Raw genomic sequence first — 21,464 nt, 5'->3', positions numbered from 1 at the left:
TATTCATATTTCCCTTCCTCTACAAGCTAATTATCGACGAGATAGCTCATTGATTTCCTACAATTCTGATAACAATACGTATTGTTGTTACATATATATTCACTACAAAACATGATCTAATTATAGAATAGCTTACTTTATATGAATCCATAAGTTCATAAATATCTCAAGAGAATATATAAAGAAATGTTATTTTTGTACTTTTATAAAAGTTGCACGTCCTTCCTTTTTTACAGCCTATTTCTATTCAAAAAGACAGTTATATATTTTATGTTGAGTTGTGATATACTGGGCCATCGTACATTTTGCCGAGTCGTGCCAACCTTTACCAGACGTCCATACCAAAGTGGGTCAGACAATACGAACAGGAAAATTGCCAATTTTCTACAACTTAAACTTAGCCGGGATCAATAGCTTTGGTCCTTCAATGTTACCGTATTGATCTTAAACCCCTCTCCTGTATGCAAATTCTAGTCAACATAGTGATAGAGTGTTTAGCTTTTCTATAAATAATTATCACTTAATACTTCTTAAGTGGTGACCGATCGATGGTGTAACGGTTTAATCTATACCTTATTTTATTTTCCAATGATCGCGTTATCAATTCCCACACAATACAAACATTCGTATTCATGAGTAATTAATTTGGTTTTGGTATTTTTTATGTGTATATATATATATATATATATATATATATATATATATATATATATATATATATATATATTAATTTACAAATATATTACATCCTTTAGACAGATACTAAACGGCGCCATATAATTTATCCAATAATTTTATTTATTACTACCTGCTCTTTATTCTTTCATACAAACCTTGTCCTGACAATTACAAACAAAACAAAAAATAAGTACGCAATTCTGAAGTGTTGTTACGTTTATACATATATTCTACAATTGATTTTTATTTAGGTATACAGATTATTTATATAAGTTATAAACGTCTGTAAGAATAATATAAGGATCAACATTTGAAACGTTTATGGTAAAATGTCTTATGTGTAGTATCGCTGTATTAAAAAAAAATCTGATATTTTCTGAGCATAGTAATGTATCTTTAGAAAATCATTGGTTATAGTATCATTATTTGAATGTTATTCAAGTGTAATCTCCGGCCGCAAACAGTAGGTACTGGCTATAAAATGGGGGTGGTGTAAGCGAGGGTAATGAGGTAACCCCCTCCTTTGTTTGCTAGCGTTCAAGGTCACGTATATCCTATTGCCGCGTCTATATAATATATAGAGTTTATTATTCTGTATTGTTCTTCTAAAAATAAAATAGTGTTGCTATTACAAATAATATTAACACTAAATTATCTTATAATAATTTATTCATTAACACTCAAAAAAGCAAATCTAAACATTCAGTTAGGGTAAACAGGGGGGAAAGGGATTGTTAGTAATGGAGACTGAGAATCCCATTGCTAACAATATACCCAACCAAGTCGACCTCCTCGCGGTTCTCCGTGGAAACTATCATGGTTAATTCTTGATGAATTCATCGTGATGGGCTAACTGGCCTGTTTTCATTCTCATCTATCACCCTTCACTGGTGCTCCGCCAGCGTATCCCGTTAGCACAGGCAGGGTTACCATACCATTTTCACCCATGAAAAAAAAAGTTAGGGTAAACACAGCAATGTAAGTTCTTTATCGACTGTATCAGTTATTTTTAATGGATACATACATTTGTGTATGAATAATACCGTGAACATCGCAAAACGATCTACAAAAATTTGTCATGTAAACCAAAAAAGACTATTACGAAATGGCAAATTCATGAAAATTCAGGAAAGTGATACAAAATTACTATTTGGGTAGACTATTCAACTAGATAATAAAAGCAGAATATAACAACAAACTGCCCAGGAAAATAGTCCCGTTAACTATTCATTTTAGACACCGTTTGCGCCCCGTTTTGTCTAGTATGGGAATGGTTAAAAATGCAAAGCCTGCTAGGCACGTTGCTTGGGTTGGATACGTAATACACGAAGTGGCTTAATATTTTGTGAAAAGTTCACGGCGCGTTTAAATCTAGTTAAACTCTGACATCCAAAATGTAAACATTATAAACCAATATTGCTCACAACAAAATTGATACTTTCTGAAATTGATACTTATTTGGATATGAGAAAAATTAAAGTAATATATTTATTTTCTAATAATATTTATTAAATGATACATTAATCGTCAGATCGCCCAAACTTCACTATGGACTGAAGACAATTACTAAGAATTAAAGAAACAATATCGCCGTCTTATAAATTAAAGCCGTGCCATTAGACAATCATTCTAATCTACACTTGAAAAAAACTCAACTTGAATTACAAAATTATTTTTCCATAACTATATCCACTTAGCATAGATGGTGACTACATTACTAGTTGATTGTTTTAAAAAACATGATTGGTTAACTATTAATTCAATTGTTAGTTTATCAGTTCTTAACTGCAAACGTAAGGTCACTACTAAGACTTACTGCCTAACTTCGATATGAGTAACCTTCGCCTAAGTCTCAGGCGAAGGTTACTCATATCGAACTTGCCTCACCTTTTGTTAACTTAATTCTGCCAAGGGTTAGACCCTCTGCGTTAAAGTGATAATAAAAATTTATCGTCTATATGATTTTAAGATTTTTTAAAAAGATAAATAAGGTCTTTATAACGTAAATTTTCATTTGTTTGTATATTCTTTATTGTACATTCTTATTTAACACTGATATTAGGTTATAAAAATGAGAAGGTACGCAGATGAATTTATCCCTTGAAGGGATTCCTTCCAGTCTACCTTGAGAACCCGGAAGCAGAAAGTATCTGTAGGGTTAGTGCATAATAAACTATAATTAATAACTCAATATGTATGCAAAACACACACATATATATATATATATATAATATATATATATATATATATATATATATATATATATATATATATATATATATATATATATATCATTCTAGGAGGGAGTTCCAAAGTCTATCAATTTGCATTGTAAAGGATTCACTGTAGAAATAGAAATTATGGATAGGTATTTTTTCTTTCTGTATCTTTTACTCAAAAGTATTTCATATTTTTATAAGAAGGTTTATAAAAATTAAGTACTCTACGAGATATTAAAAAATCTTGTTATTTTAATACATTATTGATTTGTTAATATGAGACTTGTCCTTGTGGCAAAGACGGGCGACGCTCTATATTAATATTCAGTAGTCTAAGATCGACCTAAGTAATTTGAAAACCTAGGAGCCTGGATAGAGCCCACTAGACTCTTGACAACTTTAGGCTAAAGTGAAAAATCTCGAGGACAGCAGTTTAAGCAGCAGTGTTCCAAATTAATGAAACAACCATAACATGTAGGCGTTAATTTAATACTTTCATTAAACTAAACAACAACGAGATGTTCGAACTAATTTCACCCTTATTTCTGTTTTCCGTCATTGCGCGTGCAAAAATTGGATAAAAAATACATGGAGAGGAGAAGAATACATTTTTGTTTTCTGTTGTGGTTGGATGGATCAACAAGGCTTTATTAAAGCCACGTGTAAGCTTGAAGGGCATTCGGAAGAATCATCTTCCGAATATTAATGACAAAAACATTGTTTTTCTGAACTCGGGGTAATAATTTAATTCTCAATATACCTATTCTCAATCTTACTTTAAGAAAATTATTTTTTAAGGATCTTTTCATACCTCAAATGATTTAAAGATTCATGATGACAATGAGAATCCATTAAAAAAAAATATGAACTGTTTTTCGTTATTAGCTGATTATGAGATTCCTTTAATATTACAGTTAAGACCAAATTTAAAATGTCTGATGATTATCATGTTACATTTTTTTTATATACAAAACGTTGCTGTGTTGTTCCAGGATGCCTTCAGCAGCGCCACCAGCGGAAAATGGCGCGCCGCGCAGCGAACTCGAACAACTCCAGATGCGCGCTGGACAAGTCACCGATGAGGTCAGCATTATGTTTTTTTTTTTTTTTATTTCTTAAAATGGCAAACGATAACCTAAACGATCGCCTAAATATGCACACCATGCACTTCACAGAATATGCTGTGATGCTCATGGTACCCCTCATACGTTGCCATTCCTGAGCTATACCTCCATACTCTATAATTTCAGTGCTATATCCTACTTTTCAAATCGAAACAAAGCCGTTGCTTCTTGGCAGATACATAAGTGAGACATGTACCAAAGCAGACAACTTTTGTACAAAGTTCCTCGCGGAATATTATTAATCGTAATATTTTTTATATTTATTTGAATTAATGAATTGGATTCTCCTTTCTTTCGCTTTTGATTACTTTAAATAACAAGAAGCAACGACCCTCAATATGTTGCAGGAGATTGATAAAAACCAATGGCTAAACACCTTATCACATTTGCTTCTTCGATGTTTAGCAAAGTAGAATGAGTAACTGAAATAATAACAATAATTGATGTATGAAAAATATAATAGGTAAATTATTGTATTTAGCAAATGTTATATTTTATTTAATATGCTGTAATGAATTGCAAATAGATAGATATATAATAAATATAAACAATTTCATTACGGTTTAATTAACTTTAGTAGAAAGAAAATTTATTTTCTTTCAAGAAAACTTTAATTTAGTAATTCATCTACTACCCATTCAGAATATAATTTCAGCTGAGAAAAGTAGGCGAAAAACTTAGTTATTACTTTTTTTTAATGTTAAATTTTATGAATTTATGTGGAAACAAACTACCAATCTACATCATAAAAATTAAGATATTACATAAATTATTAATAGAATAAATCAGTTGCAGTAATATATTATCTTTCTAAAATTTCAGTCGTTGGAGTCCACACGGCGCATGATGCAACTATGTGAAGAGGTGAGTTCGTATATATTCACATATGTAATTATTTATATAAGACACATATTTGATATCAATGATAATCTAAATAGAACTGTCTAGAAATATAGGGACACAGAATATAAATTTCGTTCATTATCACCCAAGGACATCAAACTAATTAAATGCAATAATTTTACAAAAACTATATTCCGTGACAGTTTTATTATACATAAAGATACCTATAATTAAATTAAAAGGGAGAGTGACATAGTAGAAATGTCGAGAATACCTCCCAAATAAGACTATCTCATGTTTGTTAAGTTTATTAATAAAACCTGTCTGTCGTTTACGTAACGAAATTAATTTTGTCAAGAAATTGATATAAATAACGAACATTAATTGAATTCTAATAGTGTTTTAAATTAAAATTCGTTTTTATATCAAGTTCAGTCTTGAGATTTCTGTGCAAAAAACATAATTTAAATAATGTGTTATCTTTATAAACTGATCTAATTGATTTTACAAGCCAACGAGAATACTGGAAAGAGTTCCCATGTCTATTGCTAATTTAGAAATTAATTTAGATGATAGATCTGTGCGGACTCGTAGATGCGTTTCAGTTGGAGTTAAACGTTTGTTTCCCCTCATAGTTTATTTACGTTGAGTTGTTATGTTGGTTATGTGATTATTTGTGACCATCTGTGAGAGAGGTGTTCTCGATGCGAGGGAGTGAGGGGTATAGCGGAAGTGTCCTGGACAGCCCCAAGCTCGGTTTGGTCTCCGACGCCCGTCCCACAGTACCCCCTAGGGCGCAGCCTCTGCTATCCCTGGCTGTTGTGTATCGATGTCGCTAAATATAATTTTTATTTGTATTAAATGTATATGTATATCTACCTATTGTAGTTCTTCGGTTCCAATTTCCCGTTTTATTTTGATATCCTTCAATTATAATATATCATATATAATCAGTATTATATGTTATTATAACCATACATAATGGGTGTTGCATGATCCGTGCCTTAATTGTGTCCGAAAATGTTAGAGACCTCTATAGCCCTTTATGTTGTTCGTAGTATTGTAAATTTTATGTGATTAAATTTAACTTTCTGGGCAATCCGGCCCTTGGAGTTGACAGTTAATTTATAAAGTAATTACCAAGATTTGAAACGTGATCACATTTACTTGACACATAATTAAACTGATAAATAATATTACCGTAAATTAGTTAACCGTCAACTCTCGATATATTCTGCCCAATTTGCTGTTTTTGGTTCCAAAGCATGAAGCCCATCATTGACAATAGAGAACATTCCAAGTCCTACTATAGTTTGAAAATACTTCTCGGATGTTAGTTATCCTTTAGTTATGTAATTTGTCCCCTGACGTGCGCTTACCTGTCTGGTTGATCCATTGTGCTTGGGCCTGCTTTCGAAATGAAACCCTTGTACCTACTTGGACGGCAACTCGTACCACTCACTATAACCTGGACTTTCGAGTAACGAATCCGCCCCCGAGGCTGAGTCACTACTCTCATACGCACCTTCTGTTACTTTCTTACTGTCTTTCTGATATTTATTCCTATACTCTTCAAAAGCAACATCATAAAATATTCTATCAATAATTTAATCCTTGTCTTTCTCTCGAACTTGTTAAGTTTCTAACATCCTAACACTGACAACTGCCGAATGGTTGCAACACATACTAAGATCAGTGTATGTTGATGTTCGTTCTATCCTGTTTTAGTTGACTCTGTATCTTAGGTTTCTGTGTAGTGGCTGCTCTCTGTTGTTGACTGTAAATCTATTATGTTGTATGATTTCATGCCTTCTCGAACATTCACAATACTATCAATATGGGCGCGTACACACCCCCGTACCTGCCACTGAACTCCAACAAATATATCGAGATACACCAGTTTTAACTCTCACACAAATACAAACCAATGAAATATTATTTATGTTTTATCAGTACCTAATTAGTACATAATTATCCACATTGCTGTATTATTATTGAATGTATTAATTATTTTTATTACTTGTACAAATTTTGTTATTTTATTGGTTTTTGGTGTTTTATGTGTTAAAATATTATTTTATTAATTACATTATAGATATTTCTTTTGTTAATAAATACGGATATTTTTCGTCAAGAATTGTACGCGCATACAATTATTTACAATGATAACACATAATATATGTAAACATTGAGGGTATGATGTCAACACTAAACAGACTGTCTCTACTCCAAACCACACAGATTAGACATTAGGAGGTAATCTTCACATCACCAACTCTTATGACATGTCACAAGAAATGTAAAATCGGTAATGTGGAATACGTCCTTTTGCCTGTACATTGTATTCTACGCAGCGACTTTATACGAAAGATAATTGACTCTACACATGTACTGTACATGAACACGTCTACATGCTGCGTGTGTGCGACGCGACACGATCGACAGCAACTGTGTCGTGAGTCGCATTCGCGTCCCTCGCATGCCCACTGTCCACTCACTTCACTGTACCCCTCACAACTAACATGCTCTGTGACTTTTTGTTTCTGCGGCGTAGAGCAAGGAGGCCGGCATTCGTACTCTGGTCGCTCTAGACGACCAGGGAGGTGAGTGATCTGCAAAATTTGCAACACTACATTATTTACAATTTTATCTTTTTTACTTTTCTCGCTAATCTTATTCAAGCGCCGTAGGGTTTTCAGCCGACCCGAAGACGGGCTCGTCGAAATAGAAGAGTTAAGGGGGTATCGCATTGAATTATTAATTTAAAATTTCATCACTGCTAACTCAATGCAAAGGTGCGGGCATCCACGGAGACTTCTACGTTTTACAATTGATAACTCTTACACACGGATCTGATCATCATCTGGTCAAGGAAAACCCACATCTTTGTATGTTTTGTTCGTTACGTAGATTTTATACACCACTGCACTACTTAACAACGAGCTCTATCTCTTACTAAATCAGGCAAATTGAACGATTCGACATAATATACAAACGTAAATATATATTCGGTTGAACTGATACTTATACATTCTGCATTCCAGATGTCGACTCTAAATTAACAACTTTACCTAAATCACATGAAACGAATATATGAACGAGCAAAGTAAATTCGAGACGCTTCTCCTCAACGCACGACTCTTAACATCACACAGAATAATCATGAATCATATGAAACTGAGCACAGATGAAACTGAATCTGGTTTTACTTGCAAGCTTCACTGCATGCATGTCGTTGTGGATCGAGTAGTGTGTGTTAGCGGCGAGCGGTCGCGGGCGGCGCGTGTAGCTGCCCCGCGGCCGCGTGGGCGCAGGCACGCGCACGCGCACGGACACGGGCACGGGCACGGGCACGCCAGCTCGTGAGCCGTGACACGCGCCGGCCGCGCCGCTCGCACGCACGCGTGCCGCACGCAGCCGCCCGCCGCCGCCACGCCCGTAGCGCGTCACGCGTCTCACGCCCCACGCTCCACGCCCCACGCCCGCCGCCGCCACGCCGCACCGCACCGCCGCACCGCGCGCGTCTCGTGCGTGCCGTATCCTTCCGGCGCACCGCACCCCCCACCCACACACCCCGATACTCTCTCCTACGATATATTATTTTGATTTGTATTTTATGTATAGAGCGAGGACGCCGGGGGGCAAGCGCTTCATATGTTGAGTCACCAGGGCGGTAAGAGTTAAAATGAACACTGGGTAGTCGAAACGTGAGAACGTCTGTGTTGAATGTGCAGTTAACTAAATATTAATCTCTTTGTTTTTCTTTGACGTTTCTCTTAAATAACGACTTATCTCAGATCAATGTTGCGTGTGTTTCTGTTTCGGTGGGGATGACTGAAGACATAGTGTAAATAGATAAGCCCGATGGCCGTTCGTTGCTAATTGTCGCAAAAGACTGTTACTCTATCTTTTGCTGAAGATTTAATTTGAATGAGCTGCGCAATCTGTTTAGTTCTTCCGTTGATATTGATCGGAACGCTTTTTAATAGGTATATTTATTTATCTTTCCGAATCTACTGTTCTCTTCTCGTAATGAACTGCGGTACTGATATGAATGCGCGTTTACAGAGTGTATCTGTTGGACGTATAGATTAAATGGTATACGCCTTCATCTCCATGGCTAGCAGCGTACTGTTAATGTTAGCTCCGTAGGTCTGTAACTGTTAGCTCGATGCGATCTGTGTCTGTCTGCGAGGCCGCAGCTCCTCGCCACACTACATATTAGTTTGTTCATTTCTCTTCTTCAACTAAATCAATACTTTGCTATATTCACGTTTCATTTAGGAATGGCTTTATGGTTACGCTCATTTGCTAAGTTGATTTATTTTTTTCCATAATCACCGGCGAGGTGGCCGTCCGGCTGCGCTGTTAGCGGCCGACGCGCCACTGCGGCCGTATTCATGTATCGTTTCTTTTATGTTTAGTTGTCAGTTTGAGTTGTGTTCAGTATGAGTAGTCCCGGCGGCGCCCGCGCGGCTGCCTGCGCGCGCGCCGCCCCCGACTCCTCACCGCATTCGTTTGGCGAGCTATAGTGACATCATTATTGTGTTGTAGAGTCACGAGGTGGGCATGAAAACCCTGGTCATGCTGGATGAACAGGGCGGTAAGCATCCAGTATAGTACCTACTATTTTGCATCACATTTTAGTAAAGCTTCTGTCTGAAATGCCAGTTCAGATAATTTGTGAAAGTTCATTAAATGGAGATGACTCTTATAAAATTGAATATCGATTGATATGTGCTAACAATATATTTATAATGGATAAAAACCGAAGGTAAAAACAGTTTATCATGATCATATTAAATAAAACTAGCTAATAAACTGCATCAAGCTGTCTCTGCAGTCCCGTATTCTTCCCTTCATGATGCGGGACTCGGAGATTATCTAATTTGATCTATTCTGTCCTTTCTTTAGTTTTTTCTCACGCATCTAGCTATGCACGTCTTTTTAAGTCTTGATGTTGATTGCATGAGTTTTAGTATTTATGAATTTACGATTGACATTCTAAATGTTAGCCACTTAAGTATGGTATTATCACTTAGTTTAGCACATACATCATTTAATTCAAGGTAAAGAAATATTTTTATTATAGATTTTACCTGATCAAGTGTAAGACATATATGGAAATAGGTACCACCATGACATGAATACCATAATACGTTTAACTAACTAGATGCTTTAACTGTAAATTTTAAATAATAGAATTGCCCTAAACACTGATGGTTCTTAAAAATATGCATGTAAATTAATAGTTAAAAGTAAATATACATACATTCATACAATAATGTCTTACATTTTGCTCGGGTTACTGTCGAGAGCGTTGAGAATTTACAAACGAAAATTTAATGATAAAGTTTAACGCGATAATTTTTCATAAACAAAAAGTAGGGGCTTGAACACAAAGTTGTGCTGTGTGGCACAAGGTCGGTTATAACACGTCTATTGGTGTGTGTGGACAGAGCAATTGGACAGAATCGAGGAGGGTATGGACCAGATCAATGCGGACATGCGCGAAGCGGAGAAGAATCTCTCAGGAATGGAGAAATGTTGTGGCATCTGTGTTCTACCATGCAACAAGTATGTATGATAAGGAATCGCGATTGATCTCGAATAAAGGAAATAAGCTAGGCAACCGTTAGCGATGTCACATCTTGCAAGCGAATTTTCACAACTCAAACATTGCTTAAAAATAAATCAGTTTGAAAAATAATACGTACTTAAAACAAAATACTACTCATGAAACCATACTATATATGTAATATTTTGTCTATAATAAAACTAAAGAACTTTTTCCAAAATAAGTTTGTACCTTGCGTATAAACATTCGGTTACAATCCGGTTACGTTTGTTAAAAAAATTGTCTAGTTTTAAAAAAAATATTGGGTTTCGGCTCATTATATACGGTCAGATTAAACCTATATCAGTTTTAAACTTTATTCATACACACTTACTAAATAAATTATGGAATAAGATTTTACATTTTAAGCTGACTTTGTTTTAAATCTGTTTTTTCCTTTAAATAAAGATAAAATTAATGGCAACACATTATTTCACAATAAGCTTCAAATAAGATTAATCCAGTTAAAATTTTTAATGTACCCCTTATAATATTCCAGGGGTGCATCCTTCAAGGAAGACGACGGCACGTGGAAAGGCAACGATGACGGGAAGGTGGTCAACAACCAGCCACAGCGGGTGATGGACGAGCGCAATGGTATAGGACCGCAAGCCGGATACATAGGCAGGTCAGTAGTGATCGAGGATGAAAGAATATTAATTATGTAATATATTAATTCGACTGTTATAATATTGGAATATTATATATTTTTTCTGTCTTAATTCCCAAGTCTCTTTGTGCACCTGAATACGTCGCAACTAAAAAGATACAGTATGGAAAAGACTGTTAGGTGTGTAAGAAAGAAAATTAAAGTAGTCAAATAAATGGCGCCGCATGATGAATATAAAAGTAGAAGTTTATTTAATCCTATGGGATAATATACCAGACTAGCATATTCTTGTACTAAACATTAGTGTCAAGTCAATTAGCAGTTTAGATATTGCCTCATACATTATTCGAACATGTGGAAAGAAATACCAATAAAAATAAGTATATAAAGAAGAAATTCATGTAGAAGAAGCTTTGAAGAAGTTTAGACAATGATTCAATTCAACGTGAACAAAAGCTAGAATTTAATATAACCTACGAAAATGGCGTTACAGAATAACAAATGACGCCCGCGAGGACGAGATGGAAGAGAACATGGGCCAAGTGAACACGATGATCGGCAACTTGCGCAACATGGCGCTCGACATGGGCTCCGAACTCGAGAACCAGAACCGACAGATCGACCGTATCAACCGCAAGGTAACCGCGTACAACGACGCCTGTGTTCCGATTTTATCAATAAGCGTGCACGCGATTTTCCTATCGAATCTCGATGTTGTGGGCTCTCAACTATCTTTCAAAGCAATCGTGTTGGATTTTTTTATTGATTTTTCTCTTTCTACACATGAGTGTTTTTCTTCAAAATTTAATAACCAAATTAAGAATTAATCCAAAGTGTAAATTGTATTTAACTTTTTCTAATCAAGTAAAAAAATATTTAGTGTGTCTTTTAAATCTTCTTTCAAATATTTCACGTCGCTTGCACACTTGATCCTCTTTAATTCAAAACTATCTTATTTCAGATTATTACTTTTTCTATGACCTCTCAATGTTTTTAATAAAGTAAATGTCATATTGAAAAAATTATAATATGTATTAGGCATATTATGAAATTTTTCCAATATACCTATACTTTCTATGTTGTCATAAGTCATTATCATTTTCACCATCCAGTTGTACTGCCTGTCACCTTAGTAATTAAAGTGAATAAAATCTATCGTCGATCTATATTCCTCGATCTATGTGCGACTTTCCTTGCTTTATTGGCCTTCAACATTTGGTCACTCGCTTATTTGGCAAACTGTCACTTAGCTCTGCCCTTTCCAGTCGAAGCATGTACTTTCATATCTCCTTCGTAGTGTATGCGGTTAGAATTGATTGGTTGTTGTGAAAATTATTCCTCTAAGTGTCGTCTGATGGAAATTCATGAGACATGTCCACCGACAACTCCAGAACACATATGTCCACACTGTCATTGTGTTACCGATTGTTGACTAGTATCACATCCATTGGACTGACTAACATATCTCCTACTTAGACCTCATCAGTAACACTGTCATTCACTTCAAGTATATAACATAACATGTGTTTCCGTTTCAAATTACAGCGACTGTACAATACACTGTCCAATTTTTTCGGTATATCAAATCGATCATTTAGTTACAAAAATTGATAAAGATTTTTGTAAGTTATACAGTCGCTGTGAATGAACTCGAAGCAAAAACAATACGCGTGTTGTCCTTAGGGCGAATCGAATGAAACGAGGATAACGCTGGCGAACCAGCGCGCGCACGAGCTCCTCAAGTAAACGTCGGCGGCATTCACACCAACACACAAACACACACACGCGCGGTCTCGTGGTCGCTGTCGGCGCAGGCGCCGCCGGTTGCGGACACCAACTTAATTATAGCGAATCTACAACTGAGGCTTAGACATTGCAACCCGAAGCGAAATAAAGACATCTCTAACACAAATTAATATAAAATCACAGTTTAAAGTCAAATATAAACCACTATTTATATTGGACTTTTTAAATAAAATTCTCATTTCATCTTACAAAAATTTCCTGTTACAATATTTTAGTATTTTGTACATCTGTCCTAATAACGTTTAAACTAAATGTCTACTTATGCCTACTTTTATATAATTGTGACACGCTTCCCATGGTTCTGCAACCGGCGATAACTATTTATCTTTCCAATATTTTGCTTAGTGTTTCTCGTATCCAGAGAAACGAGTACATATATCGAAATATAACCTTAAGATCTTGATGTATTCGCGTACTGTATTAAGTGAACACTACCTTAACGTGTAAAATATTACCCTGTCCGTACTATACTACCATCAAAAGCTCAAAATGTTGAAAGTAAAAAAATATATATTTTATACACAACGTACTTTTACGTGCTTCACTTGCATAAACGTAATACCTGTTATTGGGGTCGATTCTGAAGTACCACTTCACTAAATCTATCTTTATAATAAAGTTTCAATTTGATATCACAATGAAAACATTTACAGAACCATTAATGAAGTAAGTTTCTTAAAAGATTTAAGTTATTATATTTATATATTTTTTTAGTATATGATGGTTTATAAAACAGTCAAATTGAAATATTTGATTAAGTGATAGGTTTACAATGTTAGCGGCTCAGAATCGACCCCATTGTTGTTTTCCGTCTCACACGTAATCGTGCGTTTTATATAAAATTAAATCTTAAAATAGTCTTTTGGTGCTCATTTTTTGCAGTAGGCCATTTGAAATTGCAAAATTATCAAATAATCGCACTATGTAATTATGTTATTAAATCGAATGTCTTAAATAACATTCTGTAGGTGGTTAGGTAATTATTGTGTAAGGATCGATGATTAAATGTGAATCATTGATAAGGATGGCTTCCTTGCTATTTTGTACGCAACGTCTCGATTTCCCGTCAAATTCTGTGATTTTCCATTACTATCGGCATTTTACTTAAGACATTTTTTCAAAATGTATTCTGAAATTAATAGCTATCATTTTATCTAGACTTCATTATAAACAATAATCCTTATAAGTTTAAAGTTTTTGTGAAGACTATTGAAAACAAAACTTGATAGCGAAATTGTCTTATAACTTCTGCAAACATAATAATTAGGTTTTATGTTTATAAATGTTAAATTTCTAGCTAAACTATAACTTTAAAACTATAACTGTTAAATTTCTAGCTCTGACTTCCACGAGACAGGCATTGCCTAGTGTGGGGTCATAGTTATATTGTACTACAGGCTAACTTTGTTTAAGAAAATAAAATTTATTATTATATGACTATAAGCTACGTTTTGAAATAATGTCCTATGTAAATGTCAATGAAAAAGCGAACAATTTGACAGTAGATTATAAACTTGCAATTGTTAGCGAGGTGGCCTTTAAAACGGGCAAACCCATTATTTTGAGAATACACATTTTACCCCTTGTTAACATGTAGTGTTACTGTTACTGTTGCTAGAAAAAAAAAAAAGAATATTGAGATAACGTTCATGCAAAGTTTTTAATGATTAAATTTTCACTGCATTTTTTAATTCTAGTAGGTTGTTTTTTATAAACCAATTGGTCGATAAGTGTTGGATTGGTCGTATCGAGGTGAACGATAAAAACACATAACTATTTCTGTTAAAATACATAATTGAAAGCTGCCCACTTAATAGCTATGTTACATATTGAATATACTAAAGTTTTAAGTATAAAGAGAAAACTATAGGCTGTTTTTAATCCGTATCTCGTGACAATGACACTAAATACTTTATTTTAGAGGCGGACGTTTATGTGGGATTTTTGGATGGACCGATAGGAATGAGTTGATATGTGATAATAGTTCGAAACTAAGGATTAGTATTTAGCCATTCAAGTCTTCGTGGAATCTAATAAAAATCTGAATGCATTAGATCTCATTTTTTATTTCTAATACTGTTCTCATAGGAGCATGTATGCATGCAAATTTATATAACGGGGAACACAACTAAATTTCAAATTGTTTTAATTTATTCAAATAGATTTATAAAAAAAAGAAAATAATATCAATGAGTACTTATTATTCCATTCATAATATAGGTACTTAATATTATATACTTTATATAATATCATTGATTTTATTAAAAACAAAATATCGATAAGTAAAATATAAAAGGTTCATAAAAATACCGAACCTTTCTTGTACATATCCCTAATCGCATACATATCTGCTTCTATGGACATAGTATTCGCTAAATATTTATATCTAGTAATAAAAATATAGCTTCTTAACTTAGCGATAAATATATTTAATTAATATAAATTTAGAATTCTTATTTATTTTGAAAAAAAGAATAAACAATTTAATTTTCAATATTTATTTTATTATTTTCCCTTACAGCTTTAATTTCTCTTGTTTTGATAATTGAGACCAAAATTATTTAGAGAATTTGGATTCGATGCACCAATGGAACGTTTTGATAAGAATAATGAATGAAATTAAATATTCAAATCGTTACACTACAACAATTTATATCGCTAGTATAAGGTTAATATTATTATGATAGAAAGTAAATACTCCAACTATATTGTAGATATGTACGAGATACGAAGTAATTAATGATAGATAACGTATATTGCACTACGCAACAAAGTAAACGAGACTAAAATGGCATTATACTTTAAGTAATAAATAAATATGCAAATGTTAGCACCGTTTCCTATTATAATGTCGCAATTTCACCTCAATACCTGTTCTTGATTAATTGTAAATTAGAGCATTTATGGTGCATTGTAAAGTAGGATATTTATTATTTTATTTCTTAAAAAATAATTTATATAAAAACAATTTACAACTGTCTAAAAACTTCAAAATTTAACTTACATAATGACTAGCTACAGAAAAACAAAACTTTGTTTATTAAATCATCATTAACTCGCTTAGAATTTATATTATCATTGGGACAAGTCAAATAGATCGATTATCGAATTTCACAAAAACTTATGCAAAACGTTATAAGTTTTTAGTTCGGTCAGATTAAGCATCAACTAAACCCCAATATGACAGTTGTATACGTACTAGTAGCCACGAGACTGGCACATATCAACACACGCACACAGACACAACACGTCGGTGGTAACTGTGAGTATATATTTTTTTATGAAATCACTTTTTTAAATAAAGCACAGCTTGTATTTTATGCAAGCTATATGCACTTTGTAATTTACATAATATTGTAAGGCTTGGCTTTAAGCCTTTTATATTAATATGAACAGACAAAGAAAGTGCATAGGTACATTACATCATTCATCAGAAATTCTATATCTACTTGCTCTTAATTAATCGGTAAGGCTATACGCCATGATAAATGATATGTTTTCCATAAGTATTCAAATACCTGTATGCACTTTTAATTATTTCAATAGGCCACAGACTGATTTTCTAAAAAAACATTCTCCCTAATAGTTGTGCTCTAAAAATTTTCCATTTGTAAAATACTTATTTACAAATTTTGTATGAGTAGTTAAATGAGTAAACCTACATCTTGTACAACATTTGTTCAATTTCAGTAAACGTTAATTCTATATCTTGCTTGGTCTTTTGTTAATTTTAAATGAGTTTATGGCCTAAGTTTGTAAAATTATTATAAAATCATGTTAAAGTAATCCGTATTTTTTGTAATAAATCTTTACTTTTTTTTTTCTTCTAAACATTGTTGCTGTTACTATTTTCAGTTTTGGTCTTCTTTCTGTACACTCTTCTTTCTTGACTACACCTCGTTTGTTTCTTTTTATTTCTTCTGTACATCCTAATCTCTTTCGTTTTGTTTAGTTCTGTTTTTCTGTCTTCTACTACTACTACTGTATTGCTTCTGTTTTATACATAACAAGAAATTAAATAATGGTATAAAGTAATAAGGAACTTTCTTCCAATTATAAATTAATATATTGTGTAAGCCCGCTTGTTAATGCCACAGTTTCTTCTATAAAATTTTATGGATGGAACATTTAAGGTAACCTTTATGTAACAGGTTTCACATTTCACCTAATACAATAGACAATTGTTTATTAACAAAATGCCTTTGTATTTGTTTATTTATTATATTATTGCTAATAGTAACTCCAAGGGCTAACTAAAATACCGTTGAAAAACACTATATGAGAATTAATTACAATCACATTAATTTTTGCTAATAATTTAAATATTCACTGAGTAATTCAGTCAATATTTGTTTAAATGTTATATCTATATCTTTATAATTAATTTTGTTTTATACCTACACATTTATCAATTATCAAAAGCTGAATTCTTAAAACTATAGATTTACATGAAAATAGTATAAATTATAATCAGAGTTTATTTTCTGAAATAATTATAATAATAATAGACATGCTAAATTATAAATTATTGTTTTTATGATTCATCGATAGAATTCAGCTTTTATTATGGTTCGCGCATTTAATGGAATTAATTTGATTATTAATTATTTAATAATAATTTATTTAAAATATATTGATTGTTTATTTTAATGATTTACAAAATTTTAAAATGGTATGACTGAGTAAAAATTAATTCGAAATGTGCGCACCACACAAAGTTACAATCTAACATTGCCATCATGAAATAAATAAATTATTATATGGCATGATAGATTGCAACTAATATATTTTGTCAACTAGTAACATTTTATACCATATTATAGGGTGAGAGCAACGAGACACGCATAGCGGTCGCGAACCAGCGGGCTAACAAACTCCTCAAGTCCTAAGCGCCGACAAATTGCGATACTAAATAGCTAAGTATTATTTTCCTTCTTCGTTCTGTTGCCAATATAGTCGACTAGCTTGTGATTGCCTGCGGGGTGGCGTAGGGCGTAGGTCGTTCCCGGAAAACACCGGCGTGACCCGGTGCTGGCAACGTGCCGACTATAGCGAAATTAAGATTATAAGTTCCTGGTACTCTCGATTCTCAACCTATATACAGTGTGGTACTAGGAATATTTCCAGTATGAGAACGTTATTTATGGTAGGTAATAATTGCATTTTTGCCAATTTAGTAGGTAAATTGTGTTATAGCTTTGAATTAAAGTGTCTATAGAATAATATATTATCCAAATAATTCATGTACTATATGTACACAGGAGTAAAATATGTCAGAATATACCTACTCAGAATCTGCTAAAATACCACATGATATTTAGAAAAAAAATACATAATGGGAAGTAGCAGTACGGGTACCAAGTTGAACCAGCTACCGAGAGTCAAAATATATTAGGAACCACACTAGTTCTATAAGCTCAAGTAGTATCATGCTAAAACTCTTACCAGGTTGAATGCACTTGGGCTAAGCATTTAGTAAATGGATAACGAGAAATTTGTAAATGTTAGAGAGTTGTAAATGTCGAAATGTTAAATGTGAAGATGTTACTGTTTTAAGGCTGTGGTTGTTTTAGCTTATGTGAATAAGGGCAGTGCACAATAGAAGGTTCTAGAATCTTGCATCACGACATGCCTCACCCCGCGGGCATAAAACATTACGAAAAATTTGTCCAACGTTTGTCTCTATTATTAATATTTAAAATGTATAATCACAAAGCATTTAAAGACTTCGTACGCTATAATTTCTTTGTTAAATGTTAATTAGTCAAAATTTTAATAAATAACGTTGAATGTATCATATTACGTACAATTGATATATTTAATATAGAAGGCAATAAGTATCAAAATAATAAAAACCTAATTTGACCTATCGATTTACGAGTCAAAAAGGCTATCGCGTTGATTGCAGTATAAATTTTATTATTATATGTTGGCTTGGAATTTCGTGGTGTTTACATATCCGAGATATTAATTTGTGCCTAACAGAACATATGCATTGGAGTCGACACTAAAACGCCGTACTCTATATCTATCAAATTTCTACTTCATATAACAAACGGTACGAACTAAATTCATTGTAAATTGAGTTATAAGTACATGAGATTTAGTTCTTTTTTATTTTTAACATCAAACTTTCATTAAAATATCACTTTAAAATTTTAAAACATGGTTCTACAGTATCGACTCCAATGACTACGTTCGATTAGATATAATTGTTCTAATTTATATTTACGGGTGAGTACAGTATATTACATTAATATTGATATGTCGAGCTAAGAATAAGAGATATGTTTGTTACAATAAAATCTGTTTAGAATTAGTACGTTATCTAAACATTATAGAGCAAGATCATGTCTTCCCTACGTATTAACTAACACAGACATATTGCTCTTTGCCTTATTGCTTGCATAATTCCTCGTCAAAAGTTCCAATATAATATACAATCATTAATATTGCTAGTCATTTCAATTAAGAACCAATTTATTAAACACTGTACTTACCCCTATTTTAATACTTGTGTTAATTTATTTCTTATTTTAAATTATTCTTGTGCTAGTCTATGTAAATATTTATTTAAACAAACGAAGTATGAAATGAGATCTCGCACATTTTCGTCGAAATGGAAAATATTTTCTTCTGGCAATTAATTTTGAGTAATGTGCCAAAATTCTCACATTTCTATAGAGTGAGAGACATATTGATTTCTATATCACTTGTATTATTTTAAATCGTATATCACTACACTTTCATGCACTTGGTTTTATATACATTCTAATAATTAGGTGATAGCTTTTATAAAGTTGTTTTGCACGTAAGTGTAAGGTATGGGTATCGAAAGAAAAGTACATACACATAAGCTGCAGTGATCTATTCACGCTCAACAACTATAATCTGCATTCTCATTAATTATAACGTTTAATCTACGATCATATAATCGATTATATGCAATCACAATACTTACTGTTTTCATTAATTATATGAAGGTTAAATTTTAGCGATTTAATATTGGATAACTATTGAAATATATAATTTATATTAAAAAAAATTCTGTATTTAATAACTTCCACGTTTAGACATGTTACCGAGAACTTCACAGTTAGATTAAGACGATTGTGCCTGGATTACTGTTTCATTGAAATTGTTTAGAGAATATAATTATTCACGATGCATTTAGTATTCATAAGTTACATATATTAAACGCTTCTCAGTAGGTTCCTTTTGTAATTTATCGCGTGTAGGCTCATTCGCCGGCCAATTGGAGTTAGGGTGACAGCACTCGGGCCGTGTATGGCCCTGCAATAATACAAATAAATAATCTATAAATGTTATAGGCTTTGAAGCCGCGCATACGTCTCAATCGATATATAGATATACTAGTGACAAATGTGATTACAAAACATGCAATAGACATTATAATAGTTGAATATTTAAAACTTTATTACTTAAAGTGTATTGTAAGTACGATGAATAAAGTGTACCGGCCTTTAGGAGTAATGAACGTAGGAATGTTACGGCAGCGGCTTGACAAATTATACTATATTCGTGTACCAGTTAGTTAAGAGTTTTCGAAATTTTCTCTATGTCTTTTCTCTCGATTATATTAGTTAAGTCATAACCCGTGTCCACCGCGCGGCAATTTACCTAAATAAATATTTTTAATAATAACATATTTTAAACAGTGTTGTCTTGTAACCATATAGAGATTGTTTTGTAAAGGCTAAACAAATATCCAATATAGTTGTATAAATTTACCGCCTGCATAACATGTATCTGTTTTTATTCAGCATAAAATTGACTAATACATAGGATAAAATAATTATATCTATTTTCTTTAAGAATAGATTATAATATACGTAACGAATAGCATAAAATGTTAATTTCTAATTACATTATTGATTTGTTAAAGTATATCACACTTTGTATTATTTAATCCACGATATTCCACATCCTATACCCACTTCATACTCACAACGATATAATATATTCAAATTAAAATTATCTTTATTCAAAAAGTCTTTAGAAGCCCGTGTATGATCGACTAATGCTATGCACAGTTGTCATTTAAGTAATCGTTTAGTGTGTAATAGGCTTTTTTTAATAAGTGTCTTTTATATAATATATAAAAGTTAAAATAATAATAAAAAAAAAACAGTTTTAAACATATTAAAAAGCATATCCAAAATATCCTTCTATTCCCATAAAAAAAAAACTTATTAAAGTTTTGTAAACAGTACTTTGGAAAAGCAAGTTTGAACTGTATCTAGTGTTGGTTCATATATCGATAGATTTATACATACATGCATACATATCTGCCACGCATGTTTACCTATTTTATGAGCCAATATATAATTGGTATTTACTATAATAAATTGGTTCATATATCGATAGATTTATATGTGTGCATAAATGTAAAGCATGCCTTTTAACTTCTTCAATCTGAATTATCCGACAAAGAACCTATATTTTTATGTTTATTTTTCCCTCCTTTATTTAGTTGTCTACATTAACATTGCTAATATGAACTCGAGACATAATTAAAAAAGTTTGGAATATTTTAAAACTGGATA

At 32.7% G+C, this 21,464-nt stretch overlaps 1 protein-coding gene across 4 annotated transcripts in view; it reads left to right on the top strand.

Moving 5' to 3' along the window:
- Window positions 1–20,807, top strand: part of LOC113519772 (synaptosomal-associated protein 25) — a 33,320-nt gene extending 12,513 nt beyond the window's left edge. Inside the window, exons 2-9 of one of the 4 annotated variants that reach the window (XM_031913957.2) lie at window positions 3,890–3,980; window positions 4,844–4,885; window positions 7,419–7,467; window positions 10,324–10,441; window positions 10,981–11,109; window positions 11,585–11,729; window positions 12,775–16,159; window positions 17,721–20,807. In XM_031913957.2, the coding sequence (XP_031769817.1) occupies window positions 3,891–3,980; window positions 4,844–4,885; window positions 7,419–7,467; window positions 10,324–10,441; window positions 10,981–11,109; window positions 11,585–11,729; window positions 12,775–12,837 (636 nt within the window). In that variant the 5' untranslated portion in view covers window position 3,890 and the 3' untranslated portion in view covers window positions 12,838–16,159; window positions 17,721–20,807. Of the gene's footprint in view, window positions 1–3,889; window positions 3,981–4,843; window positions 4,886–7,418; window positions 7,468–9,418; window positions 9,468–10,323; window positions 10,442–10,980; window positions 11,110–11,584; window positions 11,730–12,774; window positions 16,160–17,720 lie in introns of all 4 variants that reach the window. The other 3 variants (XM_026904971.3, XM_031913951.2, XM_026904969.3) reach the window with 3 other exon arrangements.
- The last annotated feature ends 657 nt before the right edge of the window (window positions 20,808–21,464 follow it).

Source organism: Galleria mellonella, unplaced genomic scaffold (genome assembly GCF_026898425.1).
Source record: "Galleria mellonella isolate WM207_F2 unplaced genomic scaffold, CSIRO_AGI_GalMel_v1 utg65, whole genome shotgun sequence".
Classification (NCBI taxonomy): domain Eukaryota; kingdom Metazoa; phylum Arthropoda; class Insecta; order Lepidoptera; family Pyralidae; genus Galleria; species Galleria mellonella.
The sequence above is the reverse complement of the archived record's forward strand: the minus strand, read 5'-3'. Positions and strand labels throughout refer to the sequence as shown.